The 26,740-nt window shown below is 33.9% G+C and overlaps 2 protein-coding genes across 12 annotated transcripts in view; one reads left to right on the forward strand and one right to left on the reverse strand.

The window, feature by feature from the left end:
- The window catches only part of LOC125682952 (tetratricopeptide repeat protein 17-like), a 46,726-nt gene extending 25,153 nt beyond the window's left edge, over positions 1 to 21,573 (forward strand). For 2 of the 4 annotated variants that reach the window (XM_048923592.2, XM_048923594.2), the window contains 8 exons: positions 2,085 to 2,120; positions 4,127 to 4,297; positions 12,440 to 12,743; positions 12,937 to 13,066; positions 14,771 to 15,002; positions 17,129 to 17,248; positions 17,428 to 17,571; positions 18,222 to 21,573. In XM_048923592.2, coding sequence (XP_048779549.1) covers positions 2,085 to 2,120; positions 4,127 to 4,297; positions 12,440 to 12,743; positions 12,937 to 13,066; positions 14,771 to 15,002; positions 17,129 to 17,248; positions 17,428 to 17,571; positions 18,222 to 18,371 — 1,287 coding nt within the window. In that variant the 3' untranslated portion in view covers positions 18,372 to 21,573. The remainder of the gene's footprint in view (positions 1 to 2,084; positions 2,121 to 4,126; positions 4,298 to 12,439; positions 12,744 to 12,936; positions 13,067 to 14,770; positions 15,003 to 17,128; positions 17,249 to 17,427; positions 17,572 to 18,221) is intronic. The other 2 variants (XM_048923593.2, XM_048923595.2) reach the window with 1 other exon arrangement.
- Positions 21,574 to 24,287: 2,714 nt separating this feature from the next.
- Positions 24,288 to 26,740, reverse strand: part of LOC125645960 (protein saal1-like) — a 58,583-nt gene continuing 56,130 nt past the window's right edge. For 7 of the 8 annotated variants that reach the window (XM_056140842.1, XM_056140844.1, XM_048871999.2 and 4 more), the window contains one exon: positions 24,288 to 24,637. In XM_056140842.1, coding sequence (XP_055996817.1) covers positions 24,377 to 24,637 — 261 coding nt within the window. In that variant the 3' untranslated portion in view covers positions 24,288 to 24,376. Of the gene's footprint in view, positions 24,638 to 25,901; positions 25,976 to 26,740 lie in introns of all 8 variants that reach the window. The other variant, XR_008796042.1, reaches the window with a different exon arrangement.

Raw genomic sequence — 26,740 nt, forward strand, 5'->3', positions numbered from 1 at the left:
ACTAGAGCATGGATTTCCCCAAAAATTTGTACTCTCTTTATCATACCTCCTGCAACAGAGTTTCTTTTCATGTCAAAAAGATATGTTTATTCTTCACTGAGCTCAAATTTACTATTTTCACAATGTGTCCTGTTGACCATCCAATGTGTCCTATTGACCATCCAATGTGCCCTGCGGGGGTATTAGTCCCATTAGGACAGTTCTGTTTTATCATGACTTTTTGCATATTTTATAAAATATCCTTGAATTTCTGTGTGTCTCTTGTAATTCATAGGATATTCCTTTAAAGTTTTGTGTTCCAAATATTTTTCAATGCATTTCCCTCCCCTGGTTTATGATTATGGATTAACTTTGTGTAAGTCACCAGACTGGGAACCTATGCTCCTACAGTGGACCAAGAAGCGTTGTTACATTTCAGAGCAATAAGAATTCCCAGATGACTTTGCCCCGTAATCGGAGATTCAGGAGCATATAGTTTTTGGTCTGTCTGTTTGTCCACAAAAACTTTAACCTTGTCCATAACTTTTAAATGGATAGTGGTAAGGGCTTTCATATTTCACATGTATATTCCTTATGACAAGACCTTTTTTTCGTACCAAAATTTTCGACACCTTGACCTTGGATTTTGGCCATACGAGGGCATCAGTGACTTTCACAAAGGAATCTTTCTATATATATTTATCATTTAAGTACATTGTATTACTCTTGTGGATCCTAAAAATGTTAATTTTTTAAGAGTAAATTAAAAAGAGTAATCAAAATTTAAAGATTATTGCTCTGGTTTTTATGATTTGTTTTTGACTGATATTTATATGAGTACATTCTAAGTCATTATTATGGATATAGATGTTTTGTGTATATGTTTTGATATGGTTAGTAGTGAAACAATAATTGATCAAAATCAAACAAAACAAATTAAATGTTGGAAAATATGCAAGATTTATAGTATTTACACAGAATTTGATTCTTAGCAAAATATAAACAGATACACTGTAATAGTATTATAAATCATTTACAGTTCAAGTGACCATTACATACATGTAAAATCCAAATACCAATGAATCAGTTTAATGTTGGTTAATATTAGCTTTCAGGATTACAACCAATGATCGATTGAAAAAAGGTCCGATTGCTCATCACCATTTGTGATACCAAAAAATGTATTAAAAATAAAATCATGTTAGATGTAGCTTGCCTATCGATATCTCATTATGTATTTAAAATTATATAAGACTTAATAAGATAACAAGGACCATGCATGGCAAACAGATTTAGGTGGCTACCAGAATAAAAAGCAGGAAAAAATGCCCAACTTGAAGTATTAATATATTAAATTTACTATAATCGGACAGATTTTTGATATATTGTAAATATACTTCTTTTCTATAAGATGGAAGTAATTTTGAATAAATGAAAGCGTTACTTTTTGACAACTAGTTGATTCAAAAGGTATCATTTTCTGCAATTTATCAAATTCTGGAATCGTGCCAAATTTGTGACCTTTGTGCACTTAAACGGAAGTAAAATTTTAGAGTCCCACTAAACAATATGAATATGTATATCCAGTTGTTTTACAAACTGTGTCAATTATTAAAAATCCATTTTCAAAACCTGTTAGAATTTTTAAATAGAAAGGGTAAAATATACATAATTTTACCCTTTTGTCAGAACAAAAGTGCTATTTTTAGTAACATGGCTGCAAATCCCTATCCAATGACTACACCCCCGAAAAAAAATATGCCAAAGTATTTGATATTGATGTACTTTATTACACTCAAAATATGTTGTTGAACCGACAACCTTGCTTCCATCACACTTTGCATGGTTTTCTCGTAGACAAGCTCTTAAGTATTGATAAATGTATTTGAAAACTGTGGTATGCTGGTGTGTGAATGTGAGTGTTGAGGCCCGTGGGCCTTCTGTTTCAACGCTTTTTCAATGCATGAGAACAATGGAATTTACAACTTTTGCATGCTTGTTTTTAGATTAATAACTTTCTTTTTTGTATTTGTTCTCAAGTTATTGTTTTAAGTTTTTATGCTATGAATGATCCCATTTAAGTTTTACGAATACTTTCTGTTTAGAGTGGACAAAAAATTCTGTTGGCACCCTTGAAAATTGTGAGTTGAGGGAGAATGCATGTACACAGAAAGATATTGGACCCTGTGAAATTTGCTTCTGAACCATTGTATTTATTTTGCATGGTTTTTATAGAGACTCGCACATTAACTACAAATCCAGAGGGATTCACATAGCATATTAACCAGAAGGATTCATATAGCATATTAAGCAGAGGGATTCACATAGCATATTAACCAGAGGGCTTCACATAACATATTAAGCAGAGGATTCACATAGCATATTAACCAGAGGGATTCACATAACATATTAAGCAGAGGATTCACATAGCATATTAACCAGAGGGATTCACATAGCATATTAACCAGAGGGATTCATATAGCATATTAAGCAGAGGGATTCACATAGGATATTAACCAGAGGGATTCACATAGCATATTAAGCAGAGGGATTCACATAGCATATTAAGCAGAGGGATTCACATAGCATATTAAGCAGAGGGATTCACATAGCATATTAAGCAGAGGGATTCATATAGCATATTAACCAGAGGGATTCAAATAGCATATTAAGCAGAGGGATTCACATAGCATATTAAGCAGAGGGATTCACATAGCATATTAAGCAGAGGGATTCACATAGCATATTAACCAGAGGGATTCACATAGCATATTAAGCAGAGGGATTCACATAGCATATTAAGCAGAGGGATTCACATAGCATATTAACCAGAGGGATTCACATAGCATATTAAGCAGAGGGATTCACATAGCATATTAACCAGATTTTGATGGAGAGAGTACATTAACACTATGTTTAAACTGAATCTATTCATTTACTGTGTAATTGCATGTTCATATGTGTACCGGGTAGTCGTTTTATAGTTTAATCACTGCACAGCTTGACACTAACACTAGCCCAGCCACACATGGCTAGTAGAACTTTCATAGGGCAGGATAGACCAGTAGCTCGATGAGCCAGTTATCTTATTAAGACTTGAAAATTTAGATTTCAAGTTTAAGGGTTTTGTCATCCTTATGATATTGTCTTAGTTGCAGGATTTAGCTTCTGAATATTTTAGAATATACCTCTTGTAGAAGGAGAGTGCATGTACTCCCCTTCCTCTTTTGTGTTTGTCCTTTGTCACAATATTACTTAACTGACTGCCACAGATAACCGGGCTAGTTATTTAAATTCTGGGTAGGTACGATATTTCCATCTCAAGTCTAAAGGGCAACCTGACTTAAAAAAAAAACGAACTACATGTATTATGAAACACTGAACTGACTAGTCTGATTAAAGCCAGACCCTCAATCTCGCTCCCCCAATTTTCTATGTCCACTGACGTCGAAAAAAAAGGGGGGGGGGGCGAGATTGAAGGCCTGGTTTTAATCAGACTGTGTGCTGACCAGCAGGGGAAAGTCATTCAGTATTGGAGTGGTTCACACGCAGGGGAAAGTTTTAAATGAATTTAGTATCCCTTTGTAAGATATGCAAGTAGCCTTTACAAAAAAAATTCAGATAAATTAATCTCATTTGCTCACCTAGCCATGATAGCTTGGCAAAATGGCAAATAAGTATCTTATACTCGTGAGTGATACCCATATTACATAGATGAAGACATACAGTGCAGAGTGACTGATATTACGGATCAGAGCATGATAAAACTATAAATGCAAGATCATGTTACTATTCATTTTGCCTAAATAAGGATAAAGTGTATGTAATGAGACAAAGTCATATTGTCTGAAAATGTACAGGGGATTAATGCATGAAAATAGTCGTTAAAGACTCTTGCTGGTTTGGAGCATAGCTGGTGTGGAGCACAAAGTATATACATTGTACATGTGTCAAATCATTTTTTAAGTTTATATTTATCTGTATACTGTCACGTACAAAAAGCTTTGTTTATTTTATTTTCCTTTGAAGCTCTGTTCATGTCTTCTTGAAATATTAAATTTTTTGTTAATGAGGTACAAAAATTATGTTCTTGTGAAGAGTGCAAACAGGTTACTAAATTATCAAGTGTGGAGTCTTTCTTTTGTAGCACGGAGGACAGCGCCCCCACATCAAGTTGGAGGTAGAAAATGGAGTTCTTCACCAAAAGCTCATTTTTGCTCAGTCTGCAGAGGAGTTATATGTGGAACCTCACGAGTGTGTCATTTTCAATGATGGTACAAAATCCAGCGGATGCAATCGGCCAGAATATAAGAACTATGTGAGTATCCGATTCTTCCAATTTTCAATTGCAGTAATTTACAGCCTCGATAAGCTTTGGTTTGTAGAGTATTTTTAGATTTGGCATCACTATGCACTTGATCTCTACATGAAAACTGTATTAGAAATTACCATGGTACTTTTTTGAAGTTTGAATTTGGATTTTTGATGTCAGAGAAAATAGTAAAAAGCATGTTCAATTAAGCTAAAAACAGTAGGTCATTAAGACATGGTGAATAATGTATTTCAGAAGTGACAATCATCTTTTCTTCAGTCAATGTTTGTGTTTATAGTTTAAAAGCAGAAATATTGTAGCAAGAATAAGATTCTGTACATTTATTTAATGAGCATAATTTTCAAATAAGTATTGCATAGTGATGTTGAATTGCTCATCATTTTAGAAATGGTGAGTATGGATAAACCGTTGTTGCAATTTGTGTGTATTTCAAAAATTAATTTCTAAATGTTGATTTCTTTTTGTGAGGGTTACTATAGAAATGTGTTGATTTCTTCTTTCCTGATTTGCACTGAAATTTTCACAAAAATTTAATTTTTTGCCCCTTAATGTAAATGATTAGAGCATACAGTAGTCATGTCCTCCATCTTCTGTCTTCAGGTCCCATTTAGCACTTAGTTCATTTTCTAAATTGACTAGAGTCTTCATGAAATTTCATTCTCAGATACATATTGATAAGAGCACGACCTTTGACCTTTTGTATATAACACATTTCTGGATTTTGCAATTATCCTATTTATGAAGAACCTCGGCAGGGCTTTCATGTCCTATTAACAGATATATCTTGTGTTTGTTTGTTTTGTAAAAGTATCACATGAACTACCACAACAACTGTTACAGGTTTTTAAACACAAAATCGAGACCACTTGAACATGCTGGCTTTTTTTTCCGCAAACCACAAAAATTTGACCCAAAGTTTTTGGGTATTGTTCAGTGGGATGCATAGCATCATGTAGTACTTTTTACAAGAATTTTCTCAATATTTAGACCAGATAAGCAATTTATGTTGTCATTGATAAAATTTAGTTGACAGAGAATGGACGATCTATTAAAACAGAAATGGCTGAAGTTTGATGTTAAAAACTGAAATATGGTGCAGGATTTTATGTGCCCCCAAATTGTAATCATTTACAAAAGAGCCCAATTTGGCCCATAAAAATTGTGACAAAGTGTTTGAGATTTGATTACAGTATTATTTTTTCAGACTTCAATTCTTGTGTGACAAACCCATGATAATGTTTGCATTTTGCGTCATCCATTATGATTTGACATAAGAATTAGAACGTTTCATTGTCTTTTGTGATTACAATGAGTGGTGGAGACATTGTACTTCTAGAAGTTAAAGGTCATAGCAGTGGTATTGATAATGGTCAAAGTCATTCATCAAGGACAAGGTCATATTTGTCACAAATGAATGTGACCCTGTTGGGTGTTTCACTATCACATTTTGTTTTTTATATCATAACTGTTGATTGCATTGAAGAACAAGATTTATTTTTTCTTCCTATGGCATATCTGTCAGGTATACATATGTAGCAACACTACTGAGTCATCAATCTGTTGCCAAGTCGTTCCATATTTGTGGAAATATATTAAGATAAATCAGACAAAAATACACTTTTAGTAAAATGTTAGATATCTGATGACCAACAGTTTTCTATGAATAACATATATCATAAAGCTATACTTACTTTTCTTGTCAAAAAGACGGGACCAAATTTATATTGATATATACATATAGAAATACACCGCCTAGTCTAGGAATATTTGGTGGAAAAATCACATTTCATGATGTGATTTAAATATGAGCAAATTTACAGTTAATGATTTAAAACTCATAGATTAGTTTACTATATAAGATGAAATTAAACATGAATTTTATTTAGTTAAGTTTATAAGGATAAAATAAAACTATATAATTTACACGATTTGTTGTTTTATTTTTCAGCATCCATAATAATTTGAGGACACTTGGTATTATAAACACTCGCTTAAAATCACTTTGATGCTTGGCCAGCTTCAAATAAAAAAGAACTGTTGATTCGGTGTCATTACTGATCAGATAAAAATTGTCAAAACATTTCCCCCATTTGAAAGCTTCCTCTTTTTTACTTACTTTATTCGGTTTTGATGTAATATGATTTATATAGATTTAATAATAACTTGGCATACTATTCATTAGGGTCAATAGAAATGCTTTTTTTTAAAGGACTATATGTGATAAAGATGAAATTCTTCCCCCACCCTTCCTTACAAATTTGGTATAATCAGGGTAATGTGTTAATTTTTTAAATGGGTATACATGTAATAACATTTCAAATGCCCTAATGATATGCATTATATTTTCTTTGTCTTTGGACTCTGCACCATATTTGTTTTGAAATCCAGAAAGTAATAGTTATTAGGAGAATGATTTGAAACACCTGATTCTTTGTTCATGAACCACGGGATGTAGGTTAGTGGCCTGTCTATTTAATACCATGGTTTCCAGATGTCTCCACGACATAAGGATGTATTGACCTGTAATTGTTTATTAAATCAAAGGTCATGGTCACCAGGTCACATGTTTATAGATATCTCAAATGCTTGAGCTTCGGCGATGAAACATGACATGAAGAGCATCTATGATTTAGGATGATGTTCTGGCATGTTCATATTATGGGTACCAGTCGTTGTGTATCTCGGTAAAATGCCAATAGAAACTGGTTTCTGAACTATCAACGCTTTCGCCTAATCTTACGACAATTTCAGTTTTGAAAATACATGAAGTTATGAACTGTGATGCTTCTCTCTGGCATACTTCATAAAGCATGTAAGCACTTCATAAAAAGCATGCCGACGTGAAGCATTGCTGTTCATACCCTCGTGTATTTTCAAAGACAAAATTCATTTTTTTATGTTCACGTTTTGTTTTTATTTCTGTCAGATTTCCCAGCTGTTAAAATAGACGTATTATATTTATCAAGATTTGTACAGGCTTTGTGACACATTCATGAGGAAATGGCTATATCATTACAATCAAAGGCAAAAACACTGTAAATGTAAACTTTCAGTTATATACAGTTTGGTGCAGTGAATGCAGCTTACATGAATTGATAGCAATATCTAACTGTTCCATGCCATATTATCCATAACTGATTCTGAATTTGAACTGTTACAGTATCAGAGCAAAGACCTCATAAATACAATGATGAAGTGTGCATTCTCTGTTTATTTGGGCTTTGTAAGCAAATTATTCAAATCCTCCCTCAGTTTTTGTCTGATTTCAATTCATATATTGGATGAAAAGTTACATATATATAAAATACAATTACATTTTAGACTAGTCTAGAGGTTGTGCTTATATCATTGAAAAATCAGTATAGCCTTTGATTTCTGGGTAAAATTTAAGTTAAATACAGGCAGCTCTATCTTAACTTGAATATTTAGTATAATGAATTGTTTACATAAGGTTTAAAGAGCTCAATAGCTCTGAATTTATAATTTGATAACTTGATAGTTTAGCTCATTCTTCAGACAAGTTTGTAGATCCAGGTAGTGACTGAGTCCTCCCCATTAGAAGTGCATGCCATTCACAGGTCATTCTGATGAAACTGTGAGGAGTGAGACCCTGTGGCATGGTACACAGTGGTCTAGCTAAATCTGTGTGTGATGTATTACTCAAGGCAGAGGGTACTTCACAAAATCAACAAATGAAAGATGCTACACAATTTTTGTAGAGCAGCTAATATGTCATTTCCATCACATGACTAAATAATCATACTAATATTGAATCTTCTATTTAAAAAAAAAAAAACGTATTAAAAGTGACATACAGTTGTGGTTTTCATGTGACAGTACAAATATATCTCAAATTTTTATGATATGGAAAGAAGTTGATCTTTATTACATATAGTTCTTTTATTTTAATGCATGTGATATGTGAATTAATTATTGTTATAGCTCAAATGCTGTGAATCTCTATAGTTCACTTGCATAGATTTGTATGCCAATTTTTTTCTCTCTCAAAACATATACTGACAGGTAAACTTTAATTATGACAAAAGTCCACTGCACATGTGCAATTTGTAAAGTGTTTTGAAGTATAAAGTGAATCGTTTCCTTCTAAAGCAGTTTGTATAGGAGCTTACTAGCTCCCAAATTTTAAAGTCACTACAAAAGAGTGGTGTTTAATTGTAATTATCGATATACAGTGGCAGATCATGATATTATAAATAAATTTATCTTAAAATCACATTTTAATTGAAAAATATTTTCTAGTTTCTACATTTCTCATCAAATTCACTTTAAATTGTACAAGCTAAGAAAGATTTCATCAAAGATTTACAAGAGCATATATGTTTAATTTTAAAAGTTGAAATTAAAAGATAATCATGGCTTTAATGTGAACTCGAATTTTTACATAACAATTTATATATAGGAAACTGACATTATGAAATTTCACTCTAAGACTTGTAATTCATATTTTCCTAATTGTTACTATATTGCTTTTCTGAGACAATTGTGCAAAAATTCATGTAATTACGAATTTAATGGGACAAATTTTATGAAATCAGAAATGAATTTAGAGTTTTATTTTTAGAAAAATTTGTTTTTTTTAATGAAATATACAGTGATTTCCCATTATAATGCCAGCATTTGTACAGGTCTACAAATCGGCATGCAGTTATGGCATAATAACAGGAGTGGCATTATATCGGGGGAGGGGGAGCACTGTATGTGCACAGCTGTCATAAGAAATAATACAGGTTCTACTTACATTGTACTACTTCAAGACTTCATTAATGCTTTTAGATTAGATTAACATATACTTCATCTTCCATTTAATTGTCACCTTATTCAATATTTTTTGAAAAACATGTCAATTGTTGATTGTTTTGATGGTTTTATTTTGTCAGTAAATTGCAGTAAAACTAAAAAGTCAATTTCAGAGATTCAGTTGAAATTCTTTAATTCTGAATATCTTATAAGGCGACCTTTAAGTATGCAGGAATATGGGTAGCTTTGTCCTCAATATTGTCATCAATCATATCTGTATTCTTGCATCAGGTCACCATTGTTGACAATATTTTTTCATCAGTAAATGATTCAGAAGACTCAGCATTTTTATCTAAATTCTAAAATTCCTGAGCAATCAACCTCAATAGTAGGGGTAATTATGATAGTAGCTGACCAAACTGCACCTGTAAAATATTAACGAGGTTTTACATGTAGTAAGGAAAACAGGACTTTGAAATTTGTTGACACTATGCAGGGTTGACATCATAACATGATGGAGGCAGTATAGTGGGGGATTACTGTATAGGGAGAATTGCATTTGTTTATAATATTATGATCTACAGCTGTATGCGATCTAAGTTATTGCAGATATGATAAAGATCTTAATCTGTACTTGAATTCCATGCTGATTCACTAGCATTTGTTTATCATATAAGTAAAATGACTATAACATCAGTAAGCTAGTATTACGTACGGGATGCAGATGTCAGAAGATCAGATTATGTTGGAGAAAATTCTCCATGAGACTTTATCAATTGAGATAGATATGTTTCTGTCTTAAGTTCATTACAATTAAATCTTCTGATATTCAGTAATCCATTGGCAAGATAGCTGGCATTGTTAAAGCAAGGGTACTTATTTTTCTGAGATTCTCATTTTTTCACAAGCCAGGCATTTGTTAGTTAACCTTTTTTCATGAAATTGATTCTCTTTTACCAGAGTTGCTCAAATGTTATATGTATAAAGAATAAATGGAACATTCCAGAATTGTATAGTCCTGAGTTTTTGAAACCAATAAACAGTTAAAAAGAAAAAGAAAATAACTCTGATAAAGTGTAGGTGGATGCAATGACTTTATGGCCACAACAAATTAATTTTGAATCCCATGAAAATGTAAATTTCAATGTTTATAAAAGTTTTACTCGTGGAAATAACCCAAATGTGATCCTGTAGAATTTCCAACTAAAAAAAATCATTTCAAGATCAAACTTGCTATCCCCAAGGCATCTGAATATTATTGAATTTATGAAATGGGATACATTTTTCACAATGCAGCATGAGTTATTTCCCCCTGAATACGGGGTGCACAGCACATTGCGGTCCTACAATATAAGGAATGAATAAAAAATGTACAATTTCTGATTGTAATTAAGTGCCATTTAAGGAATTTTTTAAAGAAGTAAGTGTAATAACTGAAAAATTAGTATGACTGTACAGCAATGTAGAGTCATGATGTTACAAAGTACCTACCTACCTAGTCCTTGTTGCACCCGGAGGCACATAGTTTCCTCCACTGTTCCCTGTCTTTTGCCTTCAATTCCCTCCAAATTAGACCCATCTCCCTCATCTCGTTCTCCACGGTCCATCTCCAGGTGATCTTTTAGACGGCCTTCCTTCCTCTTGCTTCTGGAGTTACCCTGGTGATGTTGTCGGTCAGCTTTCTGGAGACATGTCCAATCCATCGCGAACAGTAATTTTTAAGAATGGCAAGCTTGTATCTGATGTTTTGCCTACTGTGCATTTGAAGATCTTCAAGATTAAGAAAGAGGGTCCATTTAATGCATGTGTCAACTCCACTCAGGGTTGATCTCATTACCCAATCCACAGTTACAAATTATTTTTATGTATAGAGTTTGATTTATAGATAGATAAGCTGTTGCTCCTCCTCCCCCTCCCCCCCCTAGAAATAGTAGTAGTGAATCGTAGTGGTATTGTAAAATTTAACTGATGAATTGAACTGTAGGGTCAGTCCTTCCCTTATGATTTAGAGGTTTGGATTTGTTGTATTTTGATTGTAAAGAATTTTCAGGCAATATTGTGAAGTCAACAATTTTTTTTGTTTGGAAAAATGTTTTGTGCCTGTTTCTATCAAATGCTTTCATCGTACTTTTATTCCCAGGTGTCTGTTGATTTTTTCTAACAGATTAATTTTGAAATTCTCTGTCTTAATTGGATCATAACTTGGACAGAAATAAGCATCAAATTTGACTGTAAACCCGCCCCCTCCCAAACCCTACAATTTGATGAAATGCACTTTTTAAAGTTTCCTTCATAAAATCACAGAAACTAAACATTGTTTTAAACATAGATATAACACAACCTATGAAAACTCACAAATAAAAAATTTGTTTATGTAAACGTTACTATACTGTGTTAATACTACTTATGTGAAGCTGAATTAGGACCGCAATGTTAAGCACGCCCCCAACTTCTGGTGTAAGGGGAGTAACTGCAAAAATGTAAAATTACACCCTTAGCAAATGTAGTTCTTAGGTTCATAGAAATTTGCAATTGTCGTGTGTTATGGTACATGTATATTTATCATGGTGTAAGGTTTGACTAAATTTAGAAGATAATGCCAAATTAATTTGCCAAATGGAAGAGGGGTTTATTGAAATGCATAGATAATAACAATATAATGAGTACACAAGAAGTAAAAATGACCAACAAATATCCCAGTGGGACAACAGGGACAATTTCACAATCAGAGGTAATCTAATTGTTGTGTTATGTTGTTTGTGCCTTAATATTTTTTTTTAAAATTTATCTCAATTGAATGTTGCAGATATTGGAATTGTAAAGACCCTTATTGTTTTGATATGCCTGTAAGCTATTTTTGCATGCGTGGATAAAATAGATTTAATTCCCTATACTTCCGCAAATGATTTTGAAATACATTGACTTACATATCTTTTTTTTTTATACCCACTCTGAAAATTCTTGTCAACCTCTGATTCTGGTGTGGATTTACATCCTGTCAATAGTTTAGGAACATGTTTTTGAAATTTTCTTTTAGTATTAATGTTGTATTTTTGTCTGAAGTAGTGTGATGTTGTCAGCAGTGGGAAAAATGATGACATGATTTTATAAACATCTTGACTCTGAACTCTGTATGGAGTAGTTTGATGCATGTCTGTTTAAAATAGTCCCATTTTCAGAAAAATGCTAAGATGCTTTAAATTTTGTAATTTTTACCTTTATTGGTATTAGATATATAGATACTATATATTTTTTTTAGTTCCAGATAATGTATAATTTCTTCAATGATTTTCTTGCATTGCTTCATATAACTTCAAAATGATATATTTTGTTTAAAACATTAAAAGACCCATGCTTTTCTTTATTTAGTTACACAGTATCATCACCAATAAGATTGACTATGAGCAAGTAGAACTGATTCTAATGGAGCACCTAAATGCCCAAAACGACCCCAAACACCAGGAGAAGTGTTCAGGAAAAACTCAGAGTTGTAGTTGCTCTCAGACCACCTCATCTGATGTCAAACCCCCAAAAGGGCCAATAGTGGAAAAGATTGAAAAGGTGACTTTGACCTGGGGAAGTGAAGACTCTAACCCAAACAAGCCAGACGTGTCGGATGGAAAGGAGCAGGAGATTGCACCAGTGGAGCAGCTTCCAGACAGTGAACTACCAGGTAAAAATGTACCAATTCTCGCCAGTTCATTGATTGAACTACCTTGTAAAATTATACCAATTCTCGCCAGTTCATTGATTGCAATGTTATCCAACTTTGATACCCAATATTTTGATGCCATTAAATGGTTTAATGTAAGTAGTACGGATTCCCCATCTTGTTTTTGTTTTAATCCAAATTTGACTGCATTTAGACACCACACACCACATAGGTAGGAGGTACCATATTGCCATGCCTTCTGTGGAGGAATGCCAGAATATGCCTAAAGTGGATTTCACGGAGTATACCAGCACTTTCCTTTGTGTATCAGCAAAGGGTGTAGAGTGAGTATAAACTTATCCATAGGTTAGGGTTGAAGGCATGATAGAGTGAGTATAAACTTCGTAGGTTAGGGTTGAAAGCATGATAGAGTGAATATAAACTTATCCGTAGGTTAGGGTTGAAGGCATGACAGAGTGAATATAAACTTATCCGTAGGTTAGGCAGTATAAACTTATCCGTAGGTTAGGCAGTATAAACTTATCCGTAGGTTAGGCAGTATAAACTTATCCGTAGGTTAGGCAGTATAAACTTATCCATAGGTTAGGCAGTATAAACTTATCCATAGGTTAGGGTTGAAGGCATGATATATTAAGGATACGCAGGACACTCATCACATGCTTGAAATATATAATGTCAGAAACTCAACATCGTAATAGGGGCTGTTGTTGCTTTACTAGCTATGACATCATAGCCTAATAAACTATGTAATTTCTTAAATTGTAGTAGGCAGCGTCACTTTAGCTGTTTGGGACATTATGATGTCACATTGATAAGTCTCAAGAACCTAAACAAATGAAGAAAATCGCTGAGGCATGATTTTTGGGATTTTTCTACCTTTCTCAAATTTCTCGACCAATTCTCTGACAAATTTTAAGAAATATTCAGAATAGATTTAATATGTATATAGAGTTCTTTGAAATTCTGGAATGTTGATAAGCATTGAAGGTACTATTTAAGTACTACTATATTTAAACAATGAAATGCTTTCTTTGTTGTTTTATTGGGTTATGAAGGTAGCTAGCATTGCAGAATAAATTGATAACAAACAGGACCATTCGTTACTTTAAAAGGAACAGCCAATGCACCCTTTGACCTTGACGATGCACCATATTTGGTCATGATTACGCGGGCAGATTGTACTAAAAAGCCAGATAGAACTAGTTTGCAACAAATCTGCATTCATTGTCTATGATGAAAGCAATGTCAATTTCAAAAGAAATATAAGAGAAAAGATTCAGTAAATGTAAATATATGATGATAAAAGGTAGTTATTATAGTAGTTTGAGAGCATTAATAGTTAAATGTCGCCTTAGTTTAACATTGAAGTAAGCATGAGTACTGCATATTCCCATGATATGTGAAGCGTTACATAGTGTAAATTTTTATGTATTATTGATTATATTTCTGTCTAGACCACAAAATCTGAAAAGATAGTGTAAGCATATCCAGTCCCTATATTGTATGTGAATTTCAGACAGAAATTGATAATTTTAGAGATAGTTTAACAGGACTATGAGATAATGTTAATCAGTTTTCACTGTTTTTCAGGGAAGGTAACTCTTCCTTGCCCATAATTCCCTACAATGACAAGAGCCCTGACATGATTTGGACATATTTTATTGAGGGTCCCCTATGCTAAGATTTTACCAAATATGAGTAAAATATATGGACCAATAATGTTTTGTGTGCCACTGTCCTGTCTATCCTAATGTAAAGTCCAGTTAAGGTAAAATATGCAAAAGTACTGAAAATTTCCTTGTGCAAATCCCAATTCAGCAACTGGTGATCTCGATAGATGATACATTATATATCTCTTAGGGCTTTGCTACACATTTGTTAAAAAAGATTATTTAGCCTTAACAATTTGAAAATAGAAATAACATCAAAAGTAGTGATATATTTCTATCCCAACAGATACTGATAGAATAAAAGCCATTACCATCATACAACTGCACTGTGAACTGCATCTAAATGTTTCTCTTCAGTTTAAGGAAGCATATTGATTTTGAGACTGTGATTAAAAGAAGCCTAGAGGAGCCGGTTTGTATGACTGATTTCTACAGCACTTTAGAAGTGGACGTGTTACCGGGGACCAGGAACAAACTTCACCTTAACTACCACCCAGAGAATGTGTTGAAAGAAGTCCTTCAGAAACTGGGTGGTGAGAAACAACCGGTGGAAGTCATTGGCACCAGAATTGCTCAAGCTTTAAAAAAGGTACAAATAATAAAACATTAAAAACTGCAGTAAGAAATGAAATGTAAGTGGTTTGTAGCTCTTAGAGAATGTGTTGAATCCAATGTGTACAGATCTCATGTTGAACGTTTGTAGCTCTTAGAGAATGTGTTGAATCCAATGTGTACAGATCTCATGTTGAACAGCTCATCATTTATTGTTATCATGCTAGCATCCATGGGGCATATGACAATTTTACGAAATATCGGTTCTTTTGTCATAAAGATACATTCAGTATTCTATTGAACACTTGTGTGGGAACAGGGTGTACACATATATTATAGACTGGTTAGGTAGATCAGCCAGTGAAATACATTAAGCTTACCATATCGAGAAGAAAGTGTTTGAATCAGGCCATTACATGATTATCATGAATTTATTTCCTTTTTGACGACAAGATTAACAAAGAAAGATGGTAAATTTTGATTTTAGGACTCCTGAGTGACAATAGGGATCAAAGTTTTATATGTGAATATATAGGGGAGATCTTTAAATATAAACCAAGGGGACTCAGGTGAGTGCTGTGGCCCATGGGCCTCTTGTTTAAAACCATGATCTCCAGGGGTAGATTGGGGCCACAATAGGGAATCAAAGTTTTACATGCAAATATATTAGGGAAAATCTTTAAAAATCTTCTTCTCAAGAACCACTGGGTCAGAAAAGTTTACATTTAGTAATACATGAAAGCTTCCTGAGATAGTGCAGATTCATGTTTATTAAAATCCTGGCCCTTGGGGGTAGGATAGGGCCACAATAGGGATCAAAGTTTTACATGTGAATATATAAATTTAGGGAAAATCTTTAAATATGGGCCAAGATGACTCAGGTGAGCGATGTGGCCCATGGGCATCTTGTATTTTATACAAAATGTTTATTCGGTATATACATACATACAAACATAAATAAATACCAAAGATAACCCATGAAAGCTCGAAAGCTTATTTCCAATGGGGTCCTTTTGATGCATGGATGTTTGTGCTAGGGGGTCATTTCTGTGGTAGGAAACCAGAGTACCCGGAGGAAAACCTCGTGTCTGAGCGGGCGACCGCCATACCCTCTCACATACAACCACTGCAGACCACGGGGATCAAACTCGGGTTGCAGCGGTGAGAAGCGAGAGCGCTACCCGGACACCCCTAGCGTAGTTGAACATGGAAATGCAGATACAGCAAAAGAACGTGATCATGTCTCCTTGTCATCAACATTAATGAATTAAATTCCGTGTCATTAGCACTAGTATATGTAATGCATGAATGAAGTTTTCATCGGTGCTCTTTCTGATTGAGTCACTTTTCTAGTTAGACGAGAGTAAAATCTTTCTTCAATTTCATATTTAACAAATCCATCTATTCTAACATATTTTAAAACTGGTCGATATTATGGAAAGTGCATGAAAAAACACTGTCAGAGCCAATGAATGGTTTATTTGGATGTCAATCTCATATTTGATTACTATTGCGATTCTGAATACTGTAAACGTATTATATTTGGCGTGTACGATATTTGGTGGAAATCGTTTTTTCAACAAGTTAGCGTAGATTTGATTTTATAGCGCATTCCTGAATTACTTTAAACATCTAGATTTACGGATGGCATTTAGCGATGTACTTGATTTAGCGGAAGCTGCGTTCCACCAAAGGCGCTAAATAGAATACACAGCCAAATGTAATACATTTACAGTACTTGGTGTATTTTGCAGTGTGGGCATTGCTCTTGCTCATCAAATTTGGGGTAAGGGGAACTAAAATTGTGAATTTCATGGTCACTATATCTGCCTCTGAGGAATGAAGTCAAACCTTTAAAAAATGATGCAATCTTTAAAAATCTTCATTTTACTCTGGGATGTGTCAGCAGTTACGGATAGCAGTTTTTGAAAGCTCTGATTTCAGTCTGTACAACTCTGTTAACCTGATTTTGGTAGCTGATTTAGTAACTGTATCCCAGCAACTACTAACCTTATGGGTTATCATGCAAAATAGTGGAACCATCTATACCCAGGTATAATAAATTTGTGACATCAGTTATCATTGTAGCCCAGATGTGCAGTGACTGACAATTTGACAAGTTCTAGTAATTTTCATAAGCACATTTTGGGTATGCTATTTCAGAATATGACGTCATGGGTGCTGGCAAGCACGGCAGCACTATACTGGAGGGTAGAGGGTGATGCTAAACGTGCCATAGACTGTCTCAGACTGGCCCTGACTACAGCACCAAGAGATGTGCAGGTTAGCCTATGTCTACACATGTTTTGAGAATCAAAGTTGACATTTTGACATGAATTTTATGTACAGTATGGAATACTATAAATCATCCCTATATTATTTGTGTACAACACATTCTTTTTTAAATTTATATACCTAATATGGTTTTGTTCATTTGTTCTACATTATTTTTGGTATTTCAGGACACTGCATTGATAAGTCTTGCCAACATTTTACACAGATCAGGGTATCTGAATGATGCCATTGTGACCACGGACATGGCCTTAGATGTTCCAGATAAACTGGTGGTCAGCCATTTCACAATGGCAAATCTCTATGCAGCAAAGGCAAGTTCTGAATGAAATCATAGGGGTATGTTTATGTAGTATAATTAGAGCATTTCAAAGATCAGCCATTACGCCCCCAGCAACAAATGGAGGTCCATTAAAAAAACACTCTTATCCGGACTATGCAGCTCCTCTTACTATGAAATATAGCATAAAGTCAGAATAAAGATAAGAAAATATGTACATATGCAATTTTTTTATCAGGAAAGATTGGTCAAATTGTCATAAAGTTAAAATTCAGCGGGTTGGCAAATGCTACTATCTAAGGTGTCTCATACCACCTGTGGGTTTCGTAATGAGAATAGTGGAAAACATCTGCAAATGCAAATATTTCAAAATTACACCATTTTAAAATAAGGATATGTAATATTATAGTATTTTCATGGGGATTTAATTTTCATAGTTCATGCATCAATATACCATCTACAAATAGGAGAAACTGAACGAAGTTATAGAATGAGAACTCCTCACATGATGTCACTGCAAACATGCTATAAAGTTTTTTCAAACCATGAAAATGTTATCCCATGAAAATCAGTAATTTATAATTGTACTGAACTTGGGGTTGGGTTTTAAATGATATTAGGATTATTTTTATCATGTTTAGTGCTGTTAGAACGTAAATTTCACTGTCAGATTGTTTCTTTTAGGGTCAATGGGATAAAGCTACCATGTTTTACGAGTCTACATTAGGGCTACAGTCTTCATTTGAAGCCGCCAAACACAGGTTGAAGAGAATAAAGTGTCGATTTGTGATGCAGCGACCAGAGAACCAGTCTGGAAAGATTCACAAACCTTGAACACTTGTAAATCTACATGTATGCGGTGAACTTTAAAACTTTCAGTTGCGAAACAGGGTTTCTTACTTAGTCTGAGGACAGTCCCATTTTTATTTTGGTTTGTATTTACAAAAAGGGTACACTTACCGTTATATTATGCTAGCCTTAATTATTTATTTTTATTATTTTATATGTAAATAGCTGCAGGACGTGTACTGGTACATTGATAACAGTGATTAGAGGTGTGCAATATTATACTGTATTGCATTATAGGACCATACAATAATGCTATTTTGCAACACACAGGTATTCAACTTAAGTCTACCAAGAACACTTAATTTTCTTCAGAAGAAGACTACAAAAGTAGCTGTCATCTTGATAACCCTGTACATGTATTATCAAATGAGTACTGCAGCTGTCATCTTGATAACCCTGTACATGTATTATCAAATGAGTACTGCAGTTGTCATCTTGATAACCCTGTATATGTATTATCAAATGAGTACTGCAGCTGTCATCTTGATAACCCTGTATATGTATTATCAAATGAGTACTGCAGCTGTCATCTTGATAACCCTGTACATGTATTATCAAATGAGTACTGCAGCTGTCATCTTGATAACCCTGTACATGTATTATCAAATGAGTACTGCAAAATCTTGTGTATAGTGTGCATCACAGAAATTTGAAATTTTGGACCAGTAACTGCCCTTTAAACCCAAAGTTTAGAAGAAAAAAACAATTGCATGTATGCTAAGCTGCTAAAAATCAGCATTTAATTCTTAAATATAACATAAAGCATATGATGAATATAGATTTATCCATGTGATGGCTGTGCATTTGAACATGATGCTCTTTACCAAGGGATATACTCCCACTCTCAACAGTGCAATATACAGTACCCTGCAGTACAGGGATATACCCCCCCCCCCCCCCCTTCTTTCTCTACAGTACAGTAAACACACACACTCTGCAGTACAGGAATACATACTCCATTCTGTAGTATCTTCCCATTGGATATTGTAGCCTAGTGAATAGGGCACTCACTTGAAAACATCGTTTTCGATCCTTGCACGTCAACCAAAGCCATCAGCATAGGTAGCGACTGTGCCTTCACCAAATGCCCAGCATTAGAATTGAATGTCACAGATCTTTCAAATATGACCTTAAAAAGGGAGGTCCTGTGTTGTCATGAGCATCGGCACCATAAATTGCAATGCTTCAGCCCTGAGCACCTTGTATAGGTCACAATTTGTGGCACTTCACCTAGACGTCTAGACACGAGTGAAAAATTCTCAGACAGGAGGTAAAACATACAAACATTACCTTCCTATTTATTGTGATATGTATGATGATAGCAACAAGAAAAAAAATTTATGAACTATGGTTCATATTATTCATTTTGTGAAAAATGAGATAACGATGCTTTACATACACAAATTCTACTGCATTTATAACAGAAGTATAGTTATTTATAACCCCGACAACCCATAGGGAAAATGTGGTCATTTTTTATTATTTTCTATATAGTGCCCCTCCTTGCATGGTATACACAAGACTTTATGGTAGAAAACTAACAATTACCTGGTAGGAATTTATATATACATATTTAATACATTAAAACTTACAGAAATCCAGAACATAATATCCATATAGACATGGAATATCATAGTGATTTGCAGGACAATATCCACTTATATGAATCTGTGTAGGAAAACTCTCTTTGAAGTTGAAAAACCCAAATAGGAGTATAAATGCAATTATATTGTGTTTCAGAAAGGTGCTTACTGCGTACATCACACTGAAATTGTGATTATGAAATACTTACAACTGTGATGCTGTGTGATCTCAACCTAAATATATTGTATCACTGTGTAATATACAACTGTACTTGTGTGCTTGGACAACAAACTGTGATCTGTGTGAAATATTTTTATCAATATTTCAGTTTTTAAAAAAAAGAATATTTTGTATTTTGTATAAATCGATGTACTAAAGAAGATGGTGTTATATTCATTTCTGCAAATGAATGAGGAGTTGCCATATTTAACCCCTATGGTACTGGACCCCATTCAGTCAATAAATGTGCTTTACATTTTTGTATGAAATGTTTTGAGATTGATATTTAACAGATACTCAACTACAGCGTATTCTGGACAATTGTGTCATCATCATGTGTCATTTTCATTTGTACCTGCTTTAAGGTGTAGTACGATAGATTTAATAGGTTTTTTTAATTTGGGGGGAAAAAGATCATGTAAAAGTTGGGTTTTTTTCTGTGATGAAAATTATGCCAAGGTTATGTTGGGCAAGACCTAAATTGTCTCCTTTTTTTCTACAGAACATGTTAAAAAAAATATTGTCCAACTCGAAACATTTATTGCAATTTATGTATTTTGAATTATTCTATCCAGAATTTGTAAGTTTGACTCAAACCCAAATTCAGTGATATTAAAAATGTTCATTAAAAGGATATTCCTCATTATAAGGTAAAGCCATGGATTGTCACTACACCCGTATAAACGTTTCCGACTAGAAAAAAAATCTAACCCATGTGTACTTACGAAATCGGTAACCATCCACCCATAGTTCAAAATGGTTGGCCACGATGAAGATATACACACAGGTGTATATTAATTCAAATCGGAGTCATGAACTTGATGCTTGGTGTATTGTCATATAAATTCAATTTTTAGGTCCGTAGCACAACCATGTACAGTATATTCTGTAACACTATTACTTTTTGTATAAAAAAAAACAGAGATTGTTTATTGTTTTCATTCATTTACATTTCAGGTTGTCATACATGTATTCCATTTTATTCTGTGGTCATGCATGATTTAACAGTGCTTTTTACAGGTTCCTTGAAAATACTACTAATCCCTTGGACGTGTACAGATATTCTTGAATTCTTGAGAGATTAACATTTTCTAATCATTGTCTACCAAATTCAAGGCTTCATTGTTACACATGTTCATATTTTCTTGAAGTTGACGATGCATAATATCATAAAGTGAAAAATATGCAGCTTTGTGTTTATGACTAGTACAAGGAAACTTATTCTTGTTGGTGTCTTTTCTTGTAAATTGTAATCTTGCTGACCTGCCTAAACTAGCCAGGGTAGTTTTATTCCCTGCCTAAGACAGCCAGGTGGATGTAGTATTAAGAATTGGATTTATTTGAACTTATTTTATCACTTGCAAATAAAAGTGAAATTGCATTACACATGTATTTGTCTTATATTATCAGCTCATGGCATTTTGTTCAAGTGAACTAACTGAACTTTTTTATTCAGATGCAATTTATCTGTTGGGTGTTTGTAAATTTGATATTTGTTTCATTCTCCAGAATCACTCCACAAATTTCAACCAAACATGGCACTAAGCATCCTTGAATAAAGAGAAGTAAATTTTATTCAAATGAAAGGTCTTTTGTATCAAATTCAAAGAAATACAAAATGTAATAAGGATTATTATTGAAGAGACTAAAAATGTAAAGTTTATAGATTTGAGTGACAATGAATAAAATTCATCAATATTTTGCACATTATTTTCAAAGTGTGACACCATGATTTTTTGTAATTCTTTAAATAAATAAATTCAAAATGTGCTAGTCTTTTGATAGATTTGCATCCTCTCACCACATATTTCCACGTATATTAGTACTTGTGTCATTTTACATCTCTAAACTATGATTGTAAACTCATGTGCACCATTATTAGATATTTAAAAATTCCATTGATAAAAGACAAAATTCGTTATTTTCTTTTTAGCTCAGCTGAGCCGAAGGCTCAAGTGAGCTTTTCTGATCACATTTTGTCCGGCGTCCATCTGTCTGTCTGTAAACTTTTCACATTTTCATCTTCTCATGAACCACCGGGCCAATTTCAACCAAACTTGCCAAAAAAGCATCCTTAGGTGTAGGGGATTCAAGTTTGTTCAAATGAAGGACCATGTCCCTTTCAAAGGGGAGATAATCACAAAAATGGAAAAATAGGGTGGGATCATTTAAAAATCTTCTTCTCAAGAACCACTGGGCCAGAAGAGCTGAAATTTACCTGAAAGCTTACTGACATATTGCAGATTCAAGTTTGTTCAAATCATGGCCCCCAGTGGTAGGATGGGGCCACAAGGGGGGGTCAAAGTTTTACATACAAATATATAGGAAAAATCTTTAAAAATCTTCTTCTCAAGAACCACTGAGCCAGAAAAGCTGATTTTTACATGAAAACTTTCTGACATAGTGCAGATTCAAGTTTGTTCAAATCATGGCCCCCGGGGCTAGGATGGGGCCACAAGGGGGATCAAAGTTTTACATACAAATATATAGGAAAAATCTTTTCAAGAACCACTGAGCCAGAAAAGCTGATATTTACATGAAAATTTCCTGACATAGTGCAGATTCAAGTTTGTTCAAATCATGCCCCCATGGAAAGTCTTCAGATATGGGCCAAGGTGACTCAGGTGAGCGATGTGGCCCATGGGCCTCTTGTTTTAAAAAAGTTATGAAAATCCACCAGTAGAAGTAAACTGGTAATGCTACATTGACCTCTGCTAAACCCAAAGCAAAATGGGTCAATTTCTAACATTTGTAAATTAGCTCTTAATGTTTGTGAAGGTGAAGAATGACGACAATCCAGCTTCGTATAGGACTTTTAATTACAGTAATTATCTCCCTTAGCTTTAATATTTTGTTTTGCTTGCGAACCATTGTGACTCCTAGAAATCACTCTGATGAATGTACAGTACAGTATCTCTACTGTACACATTTTTTTCCTTATACATTTCTTTAACTTTTGCACCTTGAAGTTCCTTATAAAATGAGGCATCCACCAGCAAAGTTCCGTTCATTGGCTACCATACTAATTGTACGCTCATCTTTGGATGAGACGTATTATGGTATGGTGATCATGTCCATCTCTGTTTCGCTTTGTGTCCAGCTGGTAACTTGAATACTGAGACCTAGAAGCATCAAACTTTTTCAGCTGAAATATATTTGGTAGAGGGTGGGTGACCTTTGATTAAGAAGGTATGGCCAAATATGGTAAAATCCTGTCCGACTCGTACCTTGACAATTATTTGGTCTAGAATCATTACCTGGTGGTCAGTTAATGCATCTTTAAATGAAGGTGTGTCACACTCTAAATCAAGGTAACAGAGACCTGTAATTAAGATGATGTGGCTTAACCCTTTTTTGGGGCTCGTGTAGATGCGAGTTCTAGAATCAACAAACTTTGTTGGAGAGTAATGAAGTAACATTGTTCAATAATCATGTAAACCCAAAATCAATAGGAGTCATCTATTCCTTAGATATGTACCAGTGTACCAAGTTTGATGTCTGTCAAGAAAAGGTTCTCAAGGTATTGAGTGGAAATTATCTTCCTTTGTGCAGAGTGGATCAACCCTCGATCTTTGACCATGTGACCTCAAAATCAATATGGGTCTTCTACTCATAACAAACCTGTAAATGAAATCATTACGATCAAGTGAATGGTTCTCAAGATACTGAGTGGACAACATGTGCTCTACCTACATACCAACTGACAGCTGTACAAAGCAATTATATGCCCCTCTTCTTTTAAGAGGGGCTTAAAATTTAATCCCCAATTGAAGTACTATCCTAATATCCCCTATAGAATTATATATGGTATTATGCAGGTTTGACCTAGAAAAACAAAAAACCTTCATCAAATCTTGATTATCCTAACCGTTTCTATTTTCTTTTGTGTCTATAGAATTATGCATGCCAGTTTGATCTTGACCTTAGATCCATGACCTTGAAAAACAATACATTTCTTCCTCTAATCATTGCAAATATGTGTAATAAGTCTGATGATCCTAGCCTGATAGGTGCTGTTTTAAAAGGAAGTCGGCTATTATGACGATGTAGAGTACCTCCTTAATACTGTATACCTCTTTCAAATAGCACAACAAATCATTCAATATCTATGTTTTACTAATATTTGCTGTAAATTATGAAGTTAACACAAAAATCTGCATGGCTCCTTATCTACTGGTATACAATAACTATGTTCCGTCTTCATCAGAATTTTCTTGGTTTACATATAGTCCTTCCATGACTGAACGAATGATCTGATCAAGTCTTTGAAGTTTGAATTTACTTGCTGCGGACCGTAATGTATCTAATGGATTGTATGACTCATTTGCCGAATCTGTTAAAGCTGTGATGAAGTGGTTAAGACGCATCCTACTGACAGACTCATCCATGTATATGAAGAGATTTTTACGTTGGCTTGACTCCGATGAATCATCTTCTTCTGTCATTTCCTGAAATATAGCAGATACATTATACCATATAGGGTAAAAAAAATCATTATACCTTGACTGTAAGTCCACTGGGCTACCTGAGAAGAAGGCATGGCCAATTACCACATGTTTTTATTGAAGGACCAGAAGTCTGGATAATTCACATTGAAATACACAGGAAGTGCTGCAAGACTTTTATACACTATTTCTGTGTAATATTCAATGAAATATTTATTAGGTTTAGGTAATAAAGATAAGAATGAGAAAAATTAAAATGAGATCCACAATTCCAACACAAATTCCTGAAATACAAAATCCACAAGATTTTGTTCATTCCTAATTCATAAAGAAAAATAATGTATACTTTTAAAATACTATTATCTCAGTACCGTAATATACATGTAAAATAAATAATTACGATCTGCAAAATATTTAACAAAAAATAATTGCTACCATATTTGAAATAACAAATTTCTAGTTTGTTAGATTATAGTCGTTGGTGTCATTTTCTGATGGATTGATAATTTTAAAAGATATTTTGGTGCTCTATCTAGAATCTGGCCTTGGTTGTATGAAAGAAACTTAAATTTGAGGAATTGTGGAAAATGAAAATGGTTTTGACAATATCCTACAATTAGTTTGAATGCCATGTTTCTATGATAAAAAACAAAACATGCCTTCAATACGCAACTTCCGAGATATCAGCTCTTCTGTGATAGAGGTACGTTCAGTGTTCTGTTGAACGCTTGGGTGGGTACAAGATGTATACATATATTATAGACTAGCTATGTTTACACCGATAAAAGTAATGAAAGTGTAAATTTTGTTTATATCAGCCGTTAATTGGTATACGTTAGACTGACCATATCAAGAATAATATTTGATTGAATTAGGCCATTAAATTAATTTAAAATATGAAATTATTCTTTATTTCCTCTTTTGCACGAGTGATATTTTAATCAAAGAAAAATGGTGGTTATCAATTTTTGTTTGAGCTATTTTATTATTAAATACTAATAAACTTACTAATAGTGTGTGTCCCTGCAGTTTGGGCAGTTGCATGATGTCTGATAATCGGTCTTTAGGCAATACATGTATGTGAAGGCAGCGACAAGCATTTGTACCCACCGCATGTGGACGATAGTATGTTTTGCGTCTCACTGTGCGTAAGAGTTCCACAAAGGGAAAGAACTATTGGGCAACTCGGAAATTGCGTATTAGATAATATACATGTACTATACATGTATCTGCATCTGGGGTTTTACTTTGCTATATATAAACATACCAAATCAAAATGGCTTTATTTTCAATGAAGATCTTAGGGGACCAAAGGTAACAGATGCCAGTTCAAAGCAGGCACTTCAATCATAAAACACATAATGGCATGAATATAATAAAACACATAATGGCATGAATATATCAGCAGCTCAGAAAGGTAATCTAATAAGACAAATCCGCAGCATCATTATTAGCTAGGCCTAGTTGTGAAAAATTAGTGTGTTCCATTCAAAATTCCTCCACATGTTCCACTTTTACTTTTTCCCAATCAGCCATCTCAAATACATTCAGATACAAACATGCTCTCCCAGAATCATGACAAAAAAACTGAGTCACTAGATAGTAACTCAACTAATATATAAAGATATCACACAAATCTGAATAATTAAGGAGCTTTCGCTCTGCTTCTGGGTCACCATGTCGATCATCATTGTGTATGGTGGGTGCTTAGTGTCATTTTTAAAATGGCCAGTTCATCTCCAATGCATATCTAAGAAACAAATGAGCTATTTCATGAACTTCACTAGGATATGAAGTGTAGAGGTATGTTATCAAATCTGCTAAGAAGCCCTTTGGGTTTCACAGGATATCATCATGTGACTGCCCCACTTCAAATCCCAGAGAATCTTTTAAATGGTTATTTATTCTTAAATATAGCAAAATTTTTATCTGCCACATTTTCACCTACTACCACCCCCCACCCACCCCCTAAAATCCTAAATGCTCTGTTCTGAAATAGCAAAAAATGGAAATGGGATGATATATTTTTCCATGCACGTGGATGAAAAAGTTGTACTATAAATATTATATAATAGTTGTTTGATCTAGTAATGCATACTATAATTA

Source organism: Ostrea edulis, chromosome 6 (genome assembly GCF_947568905.1).
Source record: "Ostrea edulis chromosome 6, xbOstEdul1.1, whole genome shotgun sequence".
NCBI classification, from domain to species: Eukaryota; Metazoa; Mollusca; class Bivalvia; order Ostreida; family Ostreidae; genus Ostrea; species Ostrea edulis.